Source organism: Leptosomus discolor, unplaced genomic scaffold (genome assembly GCF_034619465.1).
Source record: "Leptosomus discolor isolate bLepDis1 unplaced genomic scaffold, bLepDis1.hap2 HAP2_SCAFFOLD_135, whole genome shotgun sequence".
Taxonomy (NCBI): Eukaryota; Metazoa; Chordata; class Aves; order Leptosomiformes; family Leptosomidae; genus Leptosomus; species Leptosomus discolor.
Genome location: NW_028237792.1, coordinates 41501 through 55904, shown reverse-complemented (window position 1 = coordinate 55904; position 14404 = coordinate 41501). Strand labels below are relative to the sequence as shown.

The 14404-nt window shown below is 69.2% G+C and overlaps 2 protein-coding genes across 3 annotated transcripts; both read right to left on the bottom strand.

Annotated features, from left to right (window-relative positions):
• Positions 1-1334: 1334 nt before the first annotated feature.
• FOSB (FosB proto-oncogene, AP-1 transcription factor subunit) lies at positions 1335-4972 on the bottom strand. Of its 2 annotated transcripts, XM_086481035.1 has the most exons (5): positions 4847-4972; positions 3243-3527; positions 3030-3137; positions 1602-1754; positions 1335-1517 (listed from the first exon to the last, which is right to left on the bottom strand). In XM_086481035.1, exons 1-5 carry the CDS (start codon positions 4970-4972, stop codon positions 1335-1337), a joined length of 855 nt encoding a protein of 284 aa, XP_086337161.1. The 2 variants fall into 2 exon arrangements, with proteins under 2 accessions (XP_086337161.1, XP_086337160.1); XM_086481034.1 differs by having other exon boundaries at positions 1335-1754.
• Positions 4973-8115: 3143 nt separating this feature from the next.
• On the bottom strand, positions 8116-12805 carry RTN2 (reticulon 2). Its single transcript, XM_086481016.1, is given in 10 exon segments — positions 8116-8158; positions 8291-8349; positions 8454-8500; positions 8990-9059; positions 9275-9383; positions 10081-10315; positions 10990-11103; positions 11635-11928; positions 12039-12083; positions 12775-12805. Coding segments are annotated over 10 exon segments (1047 nt in total).
• Positions 12806-14404: the final 1599 nt, after the last annotated feature.

The window sequence follows — 14404 nt, the reverse complement described above, 5'->3', positions numbered from 1 at the left end:
AAAAAATTAAACATCTCCCTGGGGCTGGTGGCCCCGTGCAACAAAAATATATATATAATATAGAGAGAGAGAGGACAGAGTCAAGGCTGGCGAAGCTTGGTCACGAGAGAGGGACGGCGCAGGGTTGGGGACGCCGGAGCCACCGGCGGGACCCGTGCAGGGAGGGTGAACGGGGCAGAGCCGTTCACAGTTGGGTGGGGGACAAGCAGGGTGGGAGCCCACCCAACACTGTGGGTGCCGGAGAGGTCACCTGGAGGCCCAGCATCAGCGGTGGGGGCTGGGGACACGGAGCATGGACACCACGGGGGGCATGGAGACAGCACATGGACCCCCCCACCCCAGGGAGATTTGGCAGGGGCACCTCCAAGGGGGTGGAGATGCTGCAAGGACCCCCATGGGGTAGCGGAGACATAGGAGACACCCCTCCAGGGTAAAGACCCCATGGGATGGTGCAGCTGTGACATAGACACCTCTAAGGTGATGGAGGTGCCACAAGGACTCTCCAAGGGAGATGGGGATGTGGCATGGACACCTCTGGGGTGAAGATGATGCCACACGGACCCCTCTGGGATGATGGAGATGATACAGACACCTCCAGTGTAACAGAAACAACACAGGGACCTTCCCAGGGTGACCAAGATCAAGCATGGACAGCTCCAAAGTGATGGAGATGGCACAGGGACACCCCCTCCAGGACAACAGAGATTAGGCACAGACACCTCTAAGGTGTCATAGGTGCCACAGGTACCTTCCCGGGGTGATCAAGATCAGGCATGGACATCTCCAAAGTGAAGGAGATGCTGCAGGGACAGACACCTCTAAGGTGATGGAGACACCACAGGGACATTCCCAGAGTGGTGGAAATCAGGCATGGACATCTCCAAGGGGATGGAGATGCCGCATAAAGCCCCATGAGTTGATGTGGATCAGGCACGGACACCTCTAAGGCAATGGAAACAACAAAGACACCTTCCCCGGGTGGTGGAAACTGGGCAGGAACATCTCCAAAGGGATGGAGATGCTGCATGAAGCCCCATGAGCTGATGGGGATTGAGGACTGACAACCTCTAGAGCAGCCAGGATGCTGCAGGAATGATGGAGACACATCATGGACACGTCCAACACCACCAGCCCCGTTGCTGACACCCCGCATCCAGGCACCAAAGCTGCCCTTCAGCCTCACCAACACCCCAACCCCTGGGCCAACTGATCCAAGAAAAAAAAAAAAAAGGGAGAGGAGGGGACAAAAAGCCAAAAAACCACAAAAAACACCACCCGAGGAGGGAGCGAGGGAGGAGGTGCCCAGTTTTGGGGGGCGGGGGGAGGGACCCCGTTCACAACGCGAGGAGCGAGGGAGAATTCAAGGAGTCCGAGGACTGGTCGCTGCTGCTGCTCCGCTGATGCGAGGCTCCGCAGGTGGCTCCCTCTGGGTGGGTGAACACAAACGAAGACGTATAGGATGGGTTAGGGGGCCCTGAGGGGACCCCGGGCGCGAAGCAGCAGCTGGGGAAGGGGCCCTGGGCGCTCGGCTGGAACGGACCCGGGGGTAGGAAGGCGACGGTCCCCGCCGGCTCTTCCTTGCCCAGGGTGCTCACCTCGGCGGGGCCGGCACCCAAGGAGCCGACGTCCTCGAAGGGGAGCTTGCAGGCTGGGGCGTGGGCCACCAGGACGAACTCCAGACGTTCCTTCTCCTTCTGCAGCTCTGCGATCTCCGACTCCAGCTCGGCTTTCTCCTCCTCCAGCTGGTCCGTCTCCTGGGGTGGCAGGGGGGTGGCATGAGACAGGGCTGTGGGGTGTGGCACCCTCCCTGTCATGTATCCCCCCAACCTCCCCAATCCTGGGGATATCATCCTCCCGTGTCCTCCAGGATGGGGTCATTCCTCCCTCCGGCTTCCCTGGGGATCCGTACATCCTCCTCTGATGTCCCCTGCTCGTGGGGACGGCGTCACCCCTCCTCCAGCATCCTCAGGTCTCGATCTGCCCCCCTTGACCTTCCCCTGCTCATGAGGGGAGTGCTGTCCCTCTCCAGCAGCCCTAGGTGTCCATCTGTCCCCCTCCTATGTCCACAGCATCCCTGCACCACCTTCCCCTCTGGCATCCCATGCTTCTGGGGACAGCCTTGTTCCCCCCCCCAGCATCCCTGGTGTCTGTCTGTCTCTCCCCCTCTGATGTCTCCTGTTCCCACAGATGGCATCCTCCTCCTCCGGTGTCTCTATGTGTCCTCCCACCGTGTCCCCTGCTCCTGGGAATGGCATTGTGTGTGTGTCCCCTGACATCCCTGGGGGACAACACTGCTCCCTCTGGACATTGGCCTGTCCCCCTCTGCCATTTCCAGCTGCCAGGAGTGGTTCCCTTCCCTGATGCCCCTGGGGTTTGGGACATACTGTCCCACTCCAACATCCCTGGGCATCAGTCTGTCCCCTCTGATGTCCCCAGCTCCTGGGGACATCATCGCCCCCTTCCAGTGTCCCTTGGTCCTGGGGACACTGTTGTCCCCATCGAACAACCCCAGCTCCCCAGGACATGCACCCATGGGCATCCATCTGTCCCTTCCAACACAGCCAGACCTGGGGACATCACCACCCCCCCAGTGCACCTTGGTTTTGGGACACCGCTGTCCCCGGCTCCCTGAAATCAGGGTCTACAGGCATCCCTCTGTCCCCCCTGTGATGTCCCCAGCTCTGAGGGCACCATCAACCCCTTCCAGTGACCCGTGGTCGTGGGGACAACAATGTCCCCATCTAATGGCCCCAGGATCTGCATCTGGGGGCATTGACCCATCCACCTCCAACACATCTAAGTCCTGGGACATCGTTGCCCCCTTTGTGTGCGTGGGTCCTGGGGACACCGCTGTCCCCAAACATCCCTTGGGACCTGCCCCCACAGACATCGACCCATCCCCTTACACTGTCCCCAGCCACTGGGGTCATCGCCATCACTCCACCACCCCAAGGAGGCACTGCCCTCCCCCCTCAGACACCCCCAGCTGCAGTGACACTGCCGTCCCCAGCGTGTCCCCAAGCACTCACCGCCTGCAGCCGATCAGTCAGCTCCCGGCGCCGGTTACGGCACTTGGCCGCTGCCAACTTGTTCCTCTCACGACGTACCCGGCGCTTCTCCTCCTCCTCCGGTGTCAGCTGCCAGAGGGATGGGACCGTTAGCCAGCTGCCACCCATGTCCCCAAGGTCCCCCCACCCTCGGGGTAGCCCCCACCCCACTTAAAGGACAGGGACGCCACTCACCGTCTCCTCGCGGCTGCGCCGGGGGCGGGCACGGGTGGAACGTGCCGGCGGTGGCACCGCTGGCCCTGTGGCAAAGGCACCCATGCCCGGCGTGGAGTAGCTGGGTCCTGGGAGGTCATAGGGATCGACGGGAGGGGGGTGCGCCATGGGTGCCCCTGGGGGCTGCGACTGGGCCACAGAGGAGATGAGGGTGGGCTGCACCAGCCACTGCAGGTCCTGGCTGGTGGTGATGGCCGTCACCGTGGGCACGAAGGAGCCGGGCATGTCCCCCAGGCCACTGCACTCCTGTGGAGATGGCGGGGACAGGGTTAGATCCTGCCCGGCAGCACCCATGGGGGGCTGGCGCCAACCACCCCTCCCCACCCCGCACCAGGGCCTCATGCCCCCAGCACTGACGTGTGACGCTGTTGCGCCCCCGGCACCGATGGGTGAGAGCCGCCCTGGCACTGCCATGCGACACCCTTGTGCCCCCGGCACCGACATGCAAGAGCTCCCTGGCACTGGTGCACGACACCATCGTGCCCCTGGCACTCATGTGCGAAAGCCCCCCAGCCCCGCTGCGGGACCCCCTTGTGCCCCGGCACCCAAAGCCTGGTGCACAGCACCCTCGTGCTCCCCTGCACCCGTGTGCGACACCCCTGTGCCCCTGGCACCAACACATGAGGCCCCAGCGCTTGTGCAGCCCCCCCAGCACCCAGCTCGGGTTGCCCCCGGCCCCCCAGGGACGCCCCTTCTGCCTCCAGCTGTTTGCAGCTGGCAGTGCCCCCCCACCCTACGGCACCCTGAGGGCATTGGGGGGCTCTGAGGGACGCCCCCCCCCCCCCCCAAATCACAACAGGACCCAAATCCCACATGGAAACGGGGGGGGGGGGGGGGGGGGAAGGGGGCACTGAGCCCCGCCTTTCCCAGTTGCACCTGGCCCTGATATGGGCTGGGGGGGGGAATTGCACCGGGACAGGGGACACACAGCTTACCCCCGCCCCCGTTGTACCGGGACCTGAGGCGGGGGGGGGGGGGGGGAAGCATCGCGCCCTCCCCCCTCCCAGCCCCTTAATTTCCACGTGGGGGAGGAGCTGAACCGACCACGAACTGGCTGTTCCCCGGTTGCACCGGGACGTGGGGGGGGGGGGGGGGGGATGCACTGACACCCCCCCCGGTTGCACCGGGACCCAAGGGGGGGGGGTAATGCACTGACACACACACCCCCACCCACCCATCCCCCGGTTGCACCGGGACCCAAGGGGGGGGTCAGTGCTCGCGAGGCGCGAGCCCCAGACACGCCCCCACCCGCCGCAGCGGGCGCCGGCGGGAGGGCGGGTGGGCGTGTCCAATCAGCGCGGTGGGTTTGGCCACGCGGTGAGGGGGTGTGTCCCCCACGCGCGTCTCCCGCCCCCCCCTCCCCCCCCCCTCCGCGCGCCTCCCTTAGCAACAGGGGGCGGCCGCCGCGTTCCAAAATAAACCCCGCCGCGCGCCGTACGTGCGCCGCGTCATCACGGAGGGTTCCAGCGCGTCACGCGTTTACGCACGACCCCGCCCCCTCGCCCGCCTCCCCCTGGCGGCCCGGCGCGGCGCTCGCTCGCCCGGTCGGTCCGTCCCTCGCTCACCTGCGCGGCCGCCGCCGCCGCGGGGCTCCCGAAGGAGTCGACCGAGGAGAGGTACTGAGACTCGGCGGAAGGCGAGGAGCTGCAGCGAGAGCCCGAGTCGTAGTCACCGGGGAAGCCCTGGTACATGGCCCCGGGGGCGCGGGGGCCGCCCCGCCGCGCCAAGGCTGCGGGTCAGGCCACCGGCATCCCGCGCTACCAAGCGCCCGCCGGCTACTCGCTCCCCCTTCGCCGGTTTTGGCGGCGGTGATAGGAGTCCCCGGGGGCAAAGGGTCCGGCTCCGGTCTGGCGTCCCGCGGGGAAGCGCCGGTGCGCCGCTGCGAGGCGCGGTGCGTCCGTCCAGGGGTCCGGTTCAGTTGGTGCAAAGTGCCGCTGCGCTGCTACAAGCTCCGGTTCGCCGCTATAAGCCCCGGTGCGGCCGTCCCAGGCTCCGGTTCGCCGCTATAAGCCCCGGTGTATCCGTCCCAGGCTCCGGTTCGCTGGTACAAAGCCCCGGTGCGCTGCTATAAGCCCCGGTGCATCCGTGCCAGGCTCTGGTCCTCCGGTACGAAGCCCCGGTGCGCCTCTACAAACCCCGGTGCATCCGTCCCCAAGCTCCGGTTCGCTGGTACAAACTCCCGGTTCGCCGCTATAAGCCCCGGTACATCCGTTCCCAGACTCCGGTCCTCCGGTGCAAAGTCCCGGTTGGCCGCTATAAGTTCCGGTAAATCCCTTCCCAGGCTCCGGTTCAGCCGCTATGAGGCACGGTACATCCGCTCCCCAGCTCCGCCGGTGCAAAGTGCCGGTGACGCTCCCGCCGCTTCTCCCCCGGTCTCCGCTTTTTATGAATGAACCGCTCACCGCCGCTCCGCCGCTTTATACGGCGGCGCCCCGCCCCCTGGGCTGACGTCACGCCCGCCGCCGCTGCCGCTCCGGGCCCCCCGGGACCACCTCGACCCCGCAGTCGCCGCCGCCGTTGTTGCTGCCGCCGTTCTGCGGCCCCAGGAGCCGCCGCCGCCGTTAAGAGGCTCCGCGGCGGGCGGGGAACGGGGGAGATCCCTCGCCCCGCCCCTCCGGAGTTCCTGTGACGCAATTAGCCATATATGGGCTTGTCTCGGAGTGTTTGTTTGGTATCCTAGCAATGACGTCACAGGGAATCCCTTCGCCGCCGCCGCCGCCGCCGCCGCCGAAAGGCGTATTAATAGAAACGGGCGCCGCGGTTCTAGAAACGGCCTGAACCGTCCGGTGCGACGGCCCCGCACCCCCGGTAACCGCCGCGGTGACCCCCCCGGGACCCCCGCCCCAACCCTATGACACCACCCCCCCCAGTAACACCGTCCCCGGGACCCCCCCCCTCAACCCGGTAACATCCTCCCTGGACCCCCACCGCACCCGGTAACCCCCCCGTGAGCCCCCGGCGCTCCCTTTCTCCCCGGTAATCCCCCCCCCCCGGTGCTCCTTCCCCACCCGGTAACCCTGCCAGTACCCTCTCCCTCCCCGGTGACATCCCGCCCCGGTGACCCCTCCCGGTAACCCCCGCCCTGGGCGCCGCAGCCCAAAGGACCGTCCCGGGGTGGGGGTGTCCCGTTGGCGAGGGGGGAGGATGGGGCCCGGGCTGCAGGGCCCCAGTACCGGAGCAATGGGAACTTCTCCCCGGGTTACCGGGACCGGGCAGCGAATCAGTGGCGGGGGGGCGGGGACGTTCCCGGTACTGGGGCAATAGGAACTTTCACCCGGGGTGTTACTGCTAGCGGACTGCAAAGCACTGAGGGGGGGTCCCGGTACCGGGGCAAAGGAACACCTCCCTCACCTCCGGTACGCCACTGGGGCTGGGCTAGAGAGCACCAGAGTGTCTCCGGTACCGAGTGGTGCACACCGGAGGGGGGTGTCCCGGTACCGGGGTGCAGGGGCCACCATTCTCATCCCCCGCACCCCCGGCATGGGCACGGAGAGCGGCGGGGGGCGGGGGGGCGGTACGGGGGTGTCGGCAACCAGAGCACTCGGGGAGTCCCGGTCCCTTTACAGGACCGGGGCTGACACCGGAGGCTGATGTCACCGGCGGGAACCGGCGCTGAGTCACGACGAGGCCACGGCGACCACGGGGGCAGTTCCCACGCCCGCTCTTTCATTCATTCGTTCCTTCATTCATTCACCCCCCGGCTTTCACTCATGCCCCGCCCCAGCTCGAGGGGGGGCGGGGCCGGTGGGGTCGCAGCTCCGGTTGACCCCGCCCCCCCGTGCTGTCCCCAGGCCCCGGGTGTCCTCGGTCCCGGGGCTCCCCATTGTTCCTTCTGCCAGGTGGCCGCAGCCCCGGGGTGCCGATCCCGGTGTCCGGGCCCTGATCGGGCTCTCCCCGGTGTCCCGGCCCCGGGGGTCTTCGTGTCCCAGCCCCGGCCCCCGCTATCCCGGCCAGACTTTCCCCACTGTCTGGGTCCCGGCCAAGTTCTCCCCGGTGTCCCGGTCCCGGTGTCCTGGCCGGGCTCTCCCCGGGGTCCCCAGCTCCGGTATCCCTGTCCCGGGATCTCGGCCGGGCTCTCCCCGGGGTCCCCAGCTCCGGTATCCCGGTCCCGGGTTCCCTGCCGGGCTCTCCCCGGGGTCCCCAGCTCCGCCGTCCCTGTCCCGGGGTCCCGGTCGGGCTCTCCCCGGGACCCCACGCCCGGTCCCGGTGTCCCCAACCCGTCCCGTCTCCACGTGCCGCCGCCGCGGCCGGAGTAAACACGGCGCGTGTCGCCCCGGCGACGGCGTTCCATGTCCCTGACGTCACCACGTCCGGCGTCCTTTGTTTACGTCGCGAGGCAACTGCCGTGCCCTTGGCAACGGGGAGGGGGGGCGGGGCGAGGCCGGAGGGGGCGGGGTCTGAGCCGCCGTTTTCCCGCGCGTTTCGCGGGGCGGGAGGGGACGCGGGGGGACACGGGGCGCCCCGGGGGGGGGCGGGGGGGACTGGACCGGCGGGGCCCCGGCGACCGGGCTCCAACTTCCACCGCCACTGGGGCGGCGCGGCCCAACCCGGCTGCGGGGATGGCAAAAATACCCAGGAGCGCCCCCGCGTCCCTGTGTGTCCCCCGCCCCGTCCCCACACCCCCTGCACAACCGAAACCGTCTGTCACAAGAGTTTTTATTAAAGTGTGACACCCCCCCCCATGCGGGGAGGGGGCGGGGACAGGACACACGGGAGCGGGGACACGACCCCTGCCTCCCCCGAGTGACCCCCCCCATGCAGGGTGAGAGGGATGTGGGGGGACCCCGGCCACCCCCCCCGCCCCCAGCTGTCACCTCGCGGGGGGCCGGGGGAGTCACTGCGGCTTCGCTTTGGCACTTGGGAGCTTGGCCTGGATCCTGGGGGCAGAGGGGAGTTGGGGGGGCGGGGCACTCCAAAACCCCCCTGGGGCACCCCAAGACCCCCCGGGGCACCCCTAGGCCGAGTTTGCGGTGCAAGGGGCGGTTTGGGGGGGCAGGGGGTGCCCTCACCTGGCTCGGAGGTCACTCAGGTGGTTCCTCACCAGACTCATGTACTGGTCGATCTGGGCCTGGGGACATCGGGGATGTGGGGGGCAATTGGGGACATGGGGGGTGGGGCAGAGGGGTACCCCTCGACCCTTCCAGACCCTGGTGGCCCCCCGTGGCGCCGTACCTGGTGGTGCCGGTAGAGCACGGGGAAGGTGAACGCACAGATGACGCCTGGACAGGGAGCACCATGTCACACTGCATCCCCGTCCTGTCCCCACCATCCCCTCCTGTCTCCTGACCGTGTGCCATAACCCCGTCCCCTCAAAACCCTGCCCCCATACTCTGCCACCTGTCCCTGTGGTGACCCCCATCCTCATGCCATACCCATCCCTGCGCCATCCCCCTGTCCCCAGGCACTACTTGTGTCCCCTGCCCCTGTACCCCTGTCCCCCAGCCATACCCACACCCTGTCCCTATGCCAGCCCGTGTCCCTCTACCTGTCCCCAGGCTCCATCCCTGTCCCCTGTCCCTATCCCATGTCCCTGTCCCATTCCCCATCCCGTGCCCCTTATTTACCCATCCCTCTCCCATGTCCCCATCCTCATGCCCCATCCCATGTCCTTGTCTCCATCCCACATCCCCTATCCCCAACCCCTGACCCTTGTCTCCCGCGCCAATGCCCCGTCCCGGTGTCGTCCCGGTGCCGTCCCGGTGCCGTACCCGCTCCCAGCAGCGTCAGCCCGTTGCAGACAGCCCCCACGTAGGTCAGCAGGTAGAACAAGAAGGCGAACTGCGGCCAGAGCCCAGCGTCACCGTCACCGCCCCGGGTGTCCCCCATCCCACCAGCACCCTCGCGCCCCGCACCCCCCACGCTCTTGTGCCTGTGGGGCACCCCATATCCCCCTGTCCCTCAGCGTCCCTCGTGACCCCGTGCCCCCAGTGTCCTCCATGTCCCCTGTGCCTCCCACATCCCCCATGGTGTCCCCCATGCAGGGTGACGGTCACCTTGAGGGACTCGGGGAGGCTGTGGACAAGGAAGAGGCGAGCCAGGGTGTGGGTGGCTGCGGCGAGGTGCCGGGCCAGGCGCCGGGCCCAGCGCTGCTGCTCCTCGGGGCTCAGCCCCACGGCCACCTCCGGCTGTGCCCTGCGCGGGGATGGGGACAGACGTGGGGTGGGGACGGAGACCGCGGGTGCAGCTCTGGGGATGGGGACAGGGGTGGTGGGGACAGCCCGTGGGGTGGGGATAGGGGTGGCAGGGACACTTTGTAGGATGGGGACAGGGACATTGGCACCACCTCCATGTCATGGGGACGGGGACATCGGGGCCACCCAGGGCGAGAGGACAGGGACATCAGGGCCACCTCATGCCATAGGGATAGGGACTTTGGGGCCACCCAGGGCAGGGGAAGAGGGACAGGGGGCCAACCCATGCCATGGGGACAGGGACTTCGGGGTCACCCAGGGCGAGAGGACGGGGACATCGGGGCCACCTCATGCCATAGGGACAGGGACTTTGGGGCCACCCAGGGCAGGGGGAAAGGGACATGGGGACCACCCCATGCCATGGGGACAGGGACTTCGGGGTCAACCAGGGCGAGAGGACAGGGACATTGGGGCCACCTTGTGCCATAGGGACAGGGGCTTTGGGGCCACCCAGGGCAGGGGGAAAGGGACATGGAGGCCACCCCATGCCATGGGGACAGGGACATGGGGGCCACCCCACAGGGCCAGGGATGGCACGGCCACCCTGTGCCCCAGGGATGGCAGTGCCACCCCATGCCGCGGGGACGGGGCAGGCTGGGGGACGGCACCACAAGGGTCCCTGCCGGGGCACTCACCGGCAGGGGGGCTCGGGGGGCTGCCGGCGCAGCACCCGCAGGGCGGCGCGGTGCAGGCGCAGGGGCAGGGTGACCCCCAGCACGGCCAGCGCCCCGTAGGCGCCCACGCTGATGGCGCTGAACCTCGCCAGGCACCCCAGGGTGCCCAGGGTTCCCACCAGCGCCAGCGCTGATCGCCCCGGTGCCCGCCAGTACAGCAGCTCCCACACTGCGGGGACACCGTGCTGCGCCCAGGCCTCCCAGTATGCCCAACAGAGCCTCCCAGCATCGCCGCCCATGCCTCCCAATGCCCTCCCCGAGTGCCCTCGAGCCGTTCTAGTGCTCCCAGAGACCCCCAGTGCTTCCCAGTATCACCTCCAGCACTTCCCAGTACCTCTCAGTGCCCCCCTCCCGAGCTCCCTCGGTACTCCCAGTGTCCCTCCAGTGCTCCTCAGCCCCCTCCGGTGCTCCAGTATTCCCTCTTGAGAACCCTCCCAGGGCCCCTCCAGTGCTCCCAGAGCCCTCCACAGTGCTTCCCAGTGTCTCCCAGTATCATCTCCAGAGCCCCCTGGGTGCTCCCAGCGTCCCCAAGCCCCCGCCCCCAGCACACAGCTGTCCCCACCCCGAGTGACAGCCCCAGGTGCGGGGAAGGGGAGCACCCACCTCACCCACCTCACCCCCCCAGGGTGCCCCCCGCACCCACCTTGGCCCTCCATGGCTCCCGCGGGTGCTGCTGGGTGAGGAGGGGGGGACTTTTGGGGGGTCACCCCTATTTTTAGCCACCAATCCCGCCCGGACGCCTGCGTCCACCCTGCAACCGGACTCCTGGGTTCCCCCCGCCCCCCCCCTCCCCGCCGTGAGCTTCCCCTCCGCAGTGCCCCGGGGTCCTGATTGGCCGCTCACCCAGCACATCGGCTCCCGGCGGGCTCGGTGATTGGTCGGGGGGCGCCGGGGGCGGCTCCGGGATTGGGGGGGGGTCCGGGGGTGTCGCGGAGGGGGGCGGGCGCGGGGCGCCCCCTGCGGGCGGGGGGGGGGCCGCGGGGGCTGCTGCTGCGGGAAAGGGGGAGAGTGGGGAGGGTCAGGGGGCTGCGTGGGGCGGGACAAACACCGAAACAGTGCCCTGGGATCCCCATGGCCCCCGAGCCCCTCCGGGAACCCCCTCTAGAGACCCCCCCATGGCCTCCAGTCCCCCCTTGGGTATCCTGCGACACCCCCTATCGCCACCAGCCCCCCCAGGACCCTTCATATCCCAAATCCTCCCTTGGGGACCCCCCCATTGCTCTGAACCCTCCCGGGGACCCCCCCCCATGGCTCCCACCCCCTCCCCCCAGAGTGCCCCGGGACCCCCCCATGGCCCCGAGCTGCCCCCCCAGGGACTCCCATCAGCTCGAACTGCCCCCTCCCGGGAACGCCATCACCCCGACCCCCCCCCAGACCCCCCATACCCAGGCTCGTCAGGATCTCCTCAGTCTCGGGACCCCCCAACTCTGGCAGCCCCCCCCCCCCCCTCCAGCTGCCCCTCGGGAGTGGCCGGGGGCTCCTCGGGACGCTTGGGGGCCCTGGGAGCCAAGCGGGGGTCCGGCCCCCGAGGGGACCACCCGGGGGGCCCCGAGCTCAGGCGGGGGGGGCGTCCCCGACGGGACTCTCGGCGACAGCGGGGTCCCGGCTCGTTGGGGGACCCCCCCCCTCCAAAGGCGATGTAGGAGAAGGTGAGTTCCCGGGGGGGTCCCCGGGTCCCCTCCCCTGCCGCCGTCGCCCCATCTTCATCCTCATCCTCCTCTTCCTCCTCGGGGGGCTCCGGTGCCGCCTGCAGCTCGGGGAAGTCCGACTCCTCGTTGCCACCTTGGGGGGGGGGGGAATTTGGGCGGGGATTAAGGGGAGGATCGGGGCACCCCCATGTCCCCCCCTCCCCAAAGTTGTACCCCAAAATGGGGGGGCTCGGCCCCGCTCACCCTCCGTGGAGTCCGGCGTGGTGGAGGCCGTGGATGGAGCCTCTTCTGGAGGGGGGCAAAGCGGATGGGGGAGGCGTGCCCCCCCCCCACCCACCCACCCACCCCCCCCCGCGTCCCTGGGTCGTCGCCCCGGCGCACGGTGCCCCGCCAAACCGGCTCCTACCCTCCCAGTCCCTACGCTGCCCCCCCGTATCCCCTCCCCGGACACGCCCTGTCCCCCGGTACTCCCTGTCCCCCGGTACTCCCGGTGCCCCATCCCGGGTACCCCCACCCGCAGCCGTTCCCGGTCCCTCCAATCCCCGGTGCCTCTATCCCGTTTCCCCGTCCCCGGTGCACGCATCCCCGGCCCCTCCCAGCGCCCCGTCCCCTGTACTCCCATCCCGGCTCCCGCATCTCCAACCACTCCCGGTGCCTCCATCCCCGGCCCCTCCCGGTGCTCCATCACCGGTGCCTCCATCCCCAGCCGCTCCCGGCCCCTCCATTCCCGGTCCCCCCATCCCTGGCCGCTCCTGGTCCCTCCATCCCCGGTGCCTCCCCGTACCCCCATCCCCCGTGCTTCCATCCTCGGCCCCTCCCGGTGCCGCCGCCGAGGATGCCTCCGTCCTCGGACCCTCCCGGTTCCCCATCCCCAGTACCTCCATCCCCTGCCCCTCCTAGCGCCCCATCCCCGTTCCCCCAAGCCCTGCCCCTCCCGGTGCCGCCGCCGCCCCTCCCGGTTCCCGGTGCCGGTGCGTACTGCAGTGGGCGAAGCCCAGGACCTGCCCCATGGCGGCGGCCCCCGCATGGGGCTCCCGGTTGCCCTCGGCCCCGTTGCCCCCGGGCCGGCCCCGCCGCGCATCACCGCGGCGCCATGGCGGGGCCCGCGGCGGCGGACAAAGGGCGGCGGCGGCGGCGGCGGCGGCGGCGGGGGTGGGGCGGCGGCGGGCGGGGCTCGGGGCGGGGCCGCACCGGAGAGCCGGGAACCGGAGACTGACACCAGACACCGGGCACTGGCACCGGGAACCGACAGCGTGCACCGGATACCGGGCACGCACACCGGGTACCGGGCACATACATCGGGAACTGGCACCGGCGCCCGCCAGTACTCCTCGGAGTCCCCAGAACCCGCCCCGAACCCTCCCAGAGCCTTCCAGTACCGTCGAGACCCCCCCTCCCAGTATGCCCCAGTGCCACCCAGTACCTGTCAAAGTCCCCCAATGACCTCCCAGAGCCTCCCAGTACTCCCTAGAGCCTCCCCTGCTGACCTCCCAGTGCCTCCAGTACGCTCCCAGTGCCCCCAGTACCCTGCCAGTACCCCCAGTACCCTGCCAGAGATCCCGCCAATACTTCCCACAGGCCCTAGTACCTCCCAGTGCCCTCAGTACCCTCCCAGAACCTCTCCAGTACTCCCAGTCCCCGGAACTGGAAAGCTTTGGGGGACATCGGGTGGACATTTTGCGGAGGGGGGGTGTGTGCTGAGAGGGAACTGGGGGTACTGGGCACCCGCCCCTCCTCGGTGGGGCACAGCGGAGCCGTTGCCCCTTTAAGAAGCCGGGGGCCACTCTGCCGCCGTTACCGGGAGGGGCGGGGCCTCGCGGGAAGGGCGGGGCGGGGCCACGGGCCGGGACCGGCCGGTCCTTTCCCCCGCCCGCTGCCACCGGAAGGGCCCGGCCCGGCCCCAGCGCGTCGCCGCCGCCGCCAGCATGAGGTGAGCGGCCGGGGCGGGGGGCACCGGGGGCTGGCACTGGGGAGCACCAGGGATCACCGGGAGCTGGCCCCGGGAGAACTGGGGAGCACCGGGAGCTGGCCCCGGGAGAACTGGGGAGCACCGGGGGCACCGAAAAGCCCAGGGAACCCACACTGGGAGCTGGTACTGGGAGAACCGGGGAGCACTGGGGAGCACCGGGAACGGGCACGGGGGGGTACTGGGAGCACCGGGAATCACCAGGATCTGGTACTGGAAGTTTGCACCGAGAAGCACTGGGGGCACTCGGAGAACTGGGGAATACTGGGAGCTGGCGCTGGAGACACTGGGGGGCACCGGGAAGCACTGGGAAGTGGTACCGGGGACACTGGGGGAACTGGGAGCACCAGGGAGCAACGGGAACTGGTCCCGGGGGCACTGGGGGAACTGGCAACACGGGGAACACCGGGAAATGGTACCAGGGACACTGGGGGAACTGGGAGCACTGGGGACCGCCGGGGACACTGGGGGTACGGGGAGCACTGGGGAGCACCGGGAACTGGTACCAGGGACACTGGGGGCACTGGAAGCACTGGGGAGAACTGGGAGCTGGCACTGGGAGCACCGGGAGCCGCCCCGGTGTTGGGTGGGAACCCGGGGGGGGGGAGGTGTGGGGTGGGTGACAGCGGAGACACCCGGCCCG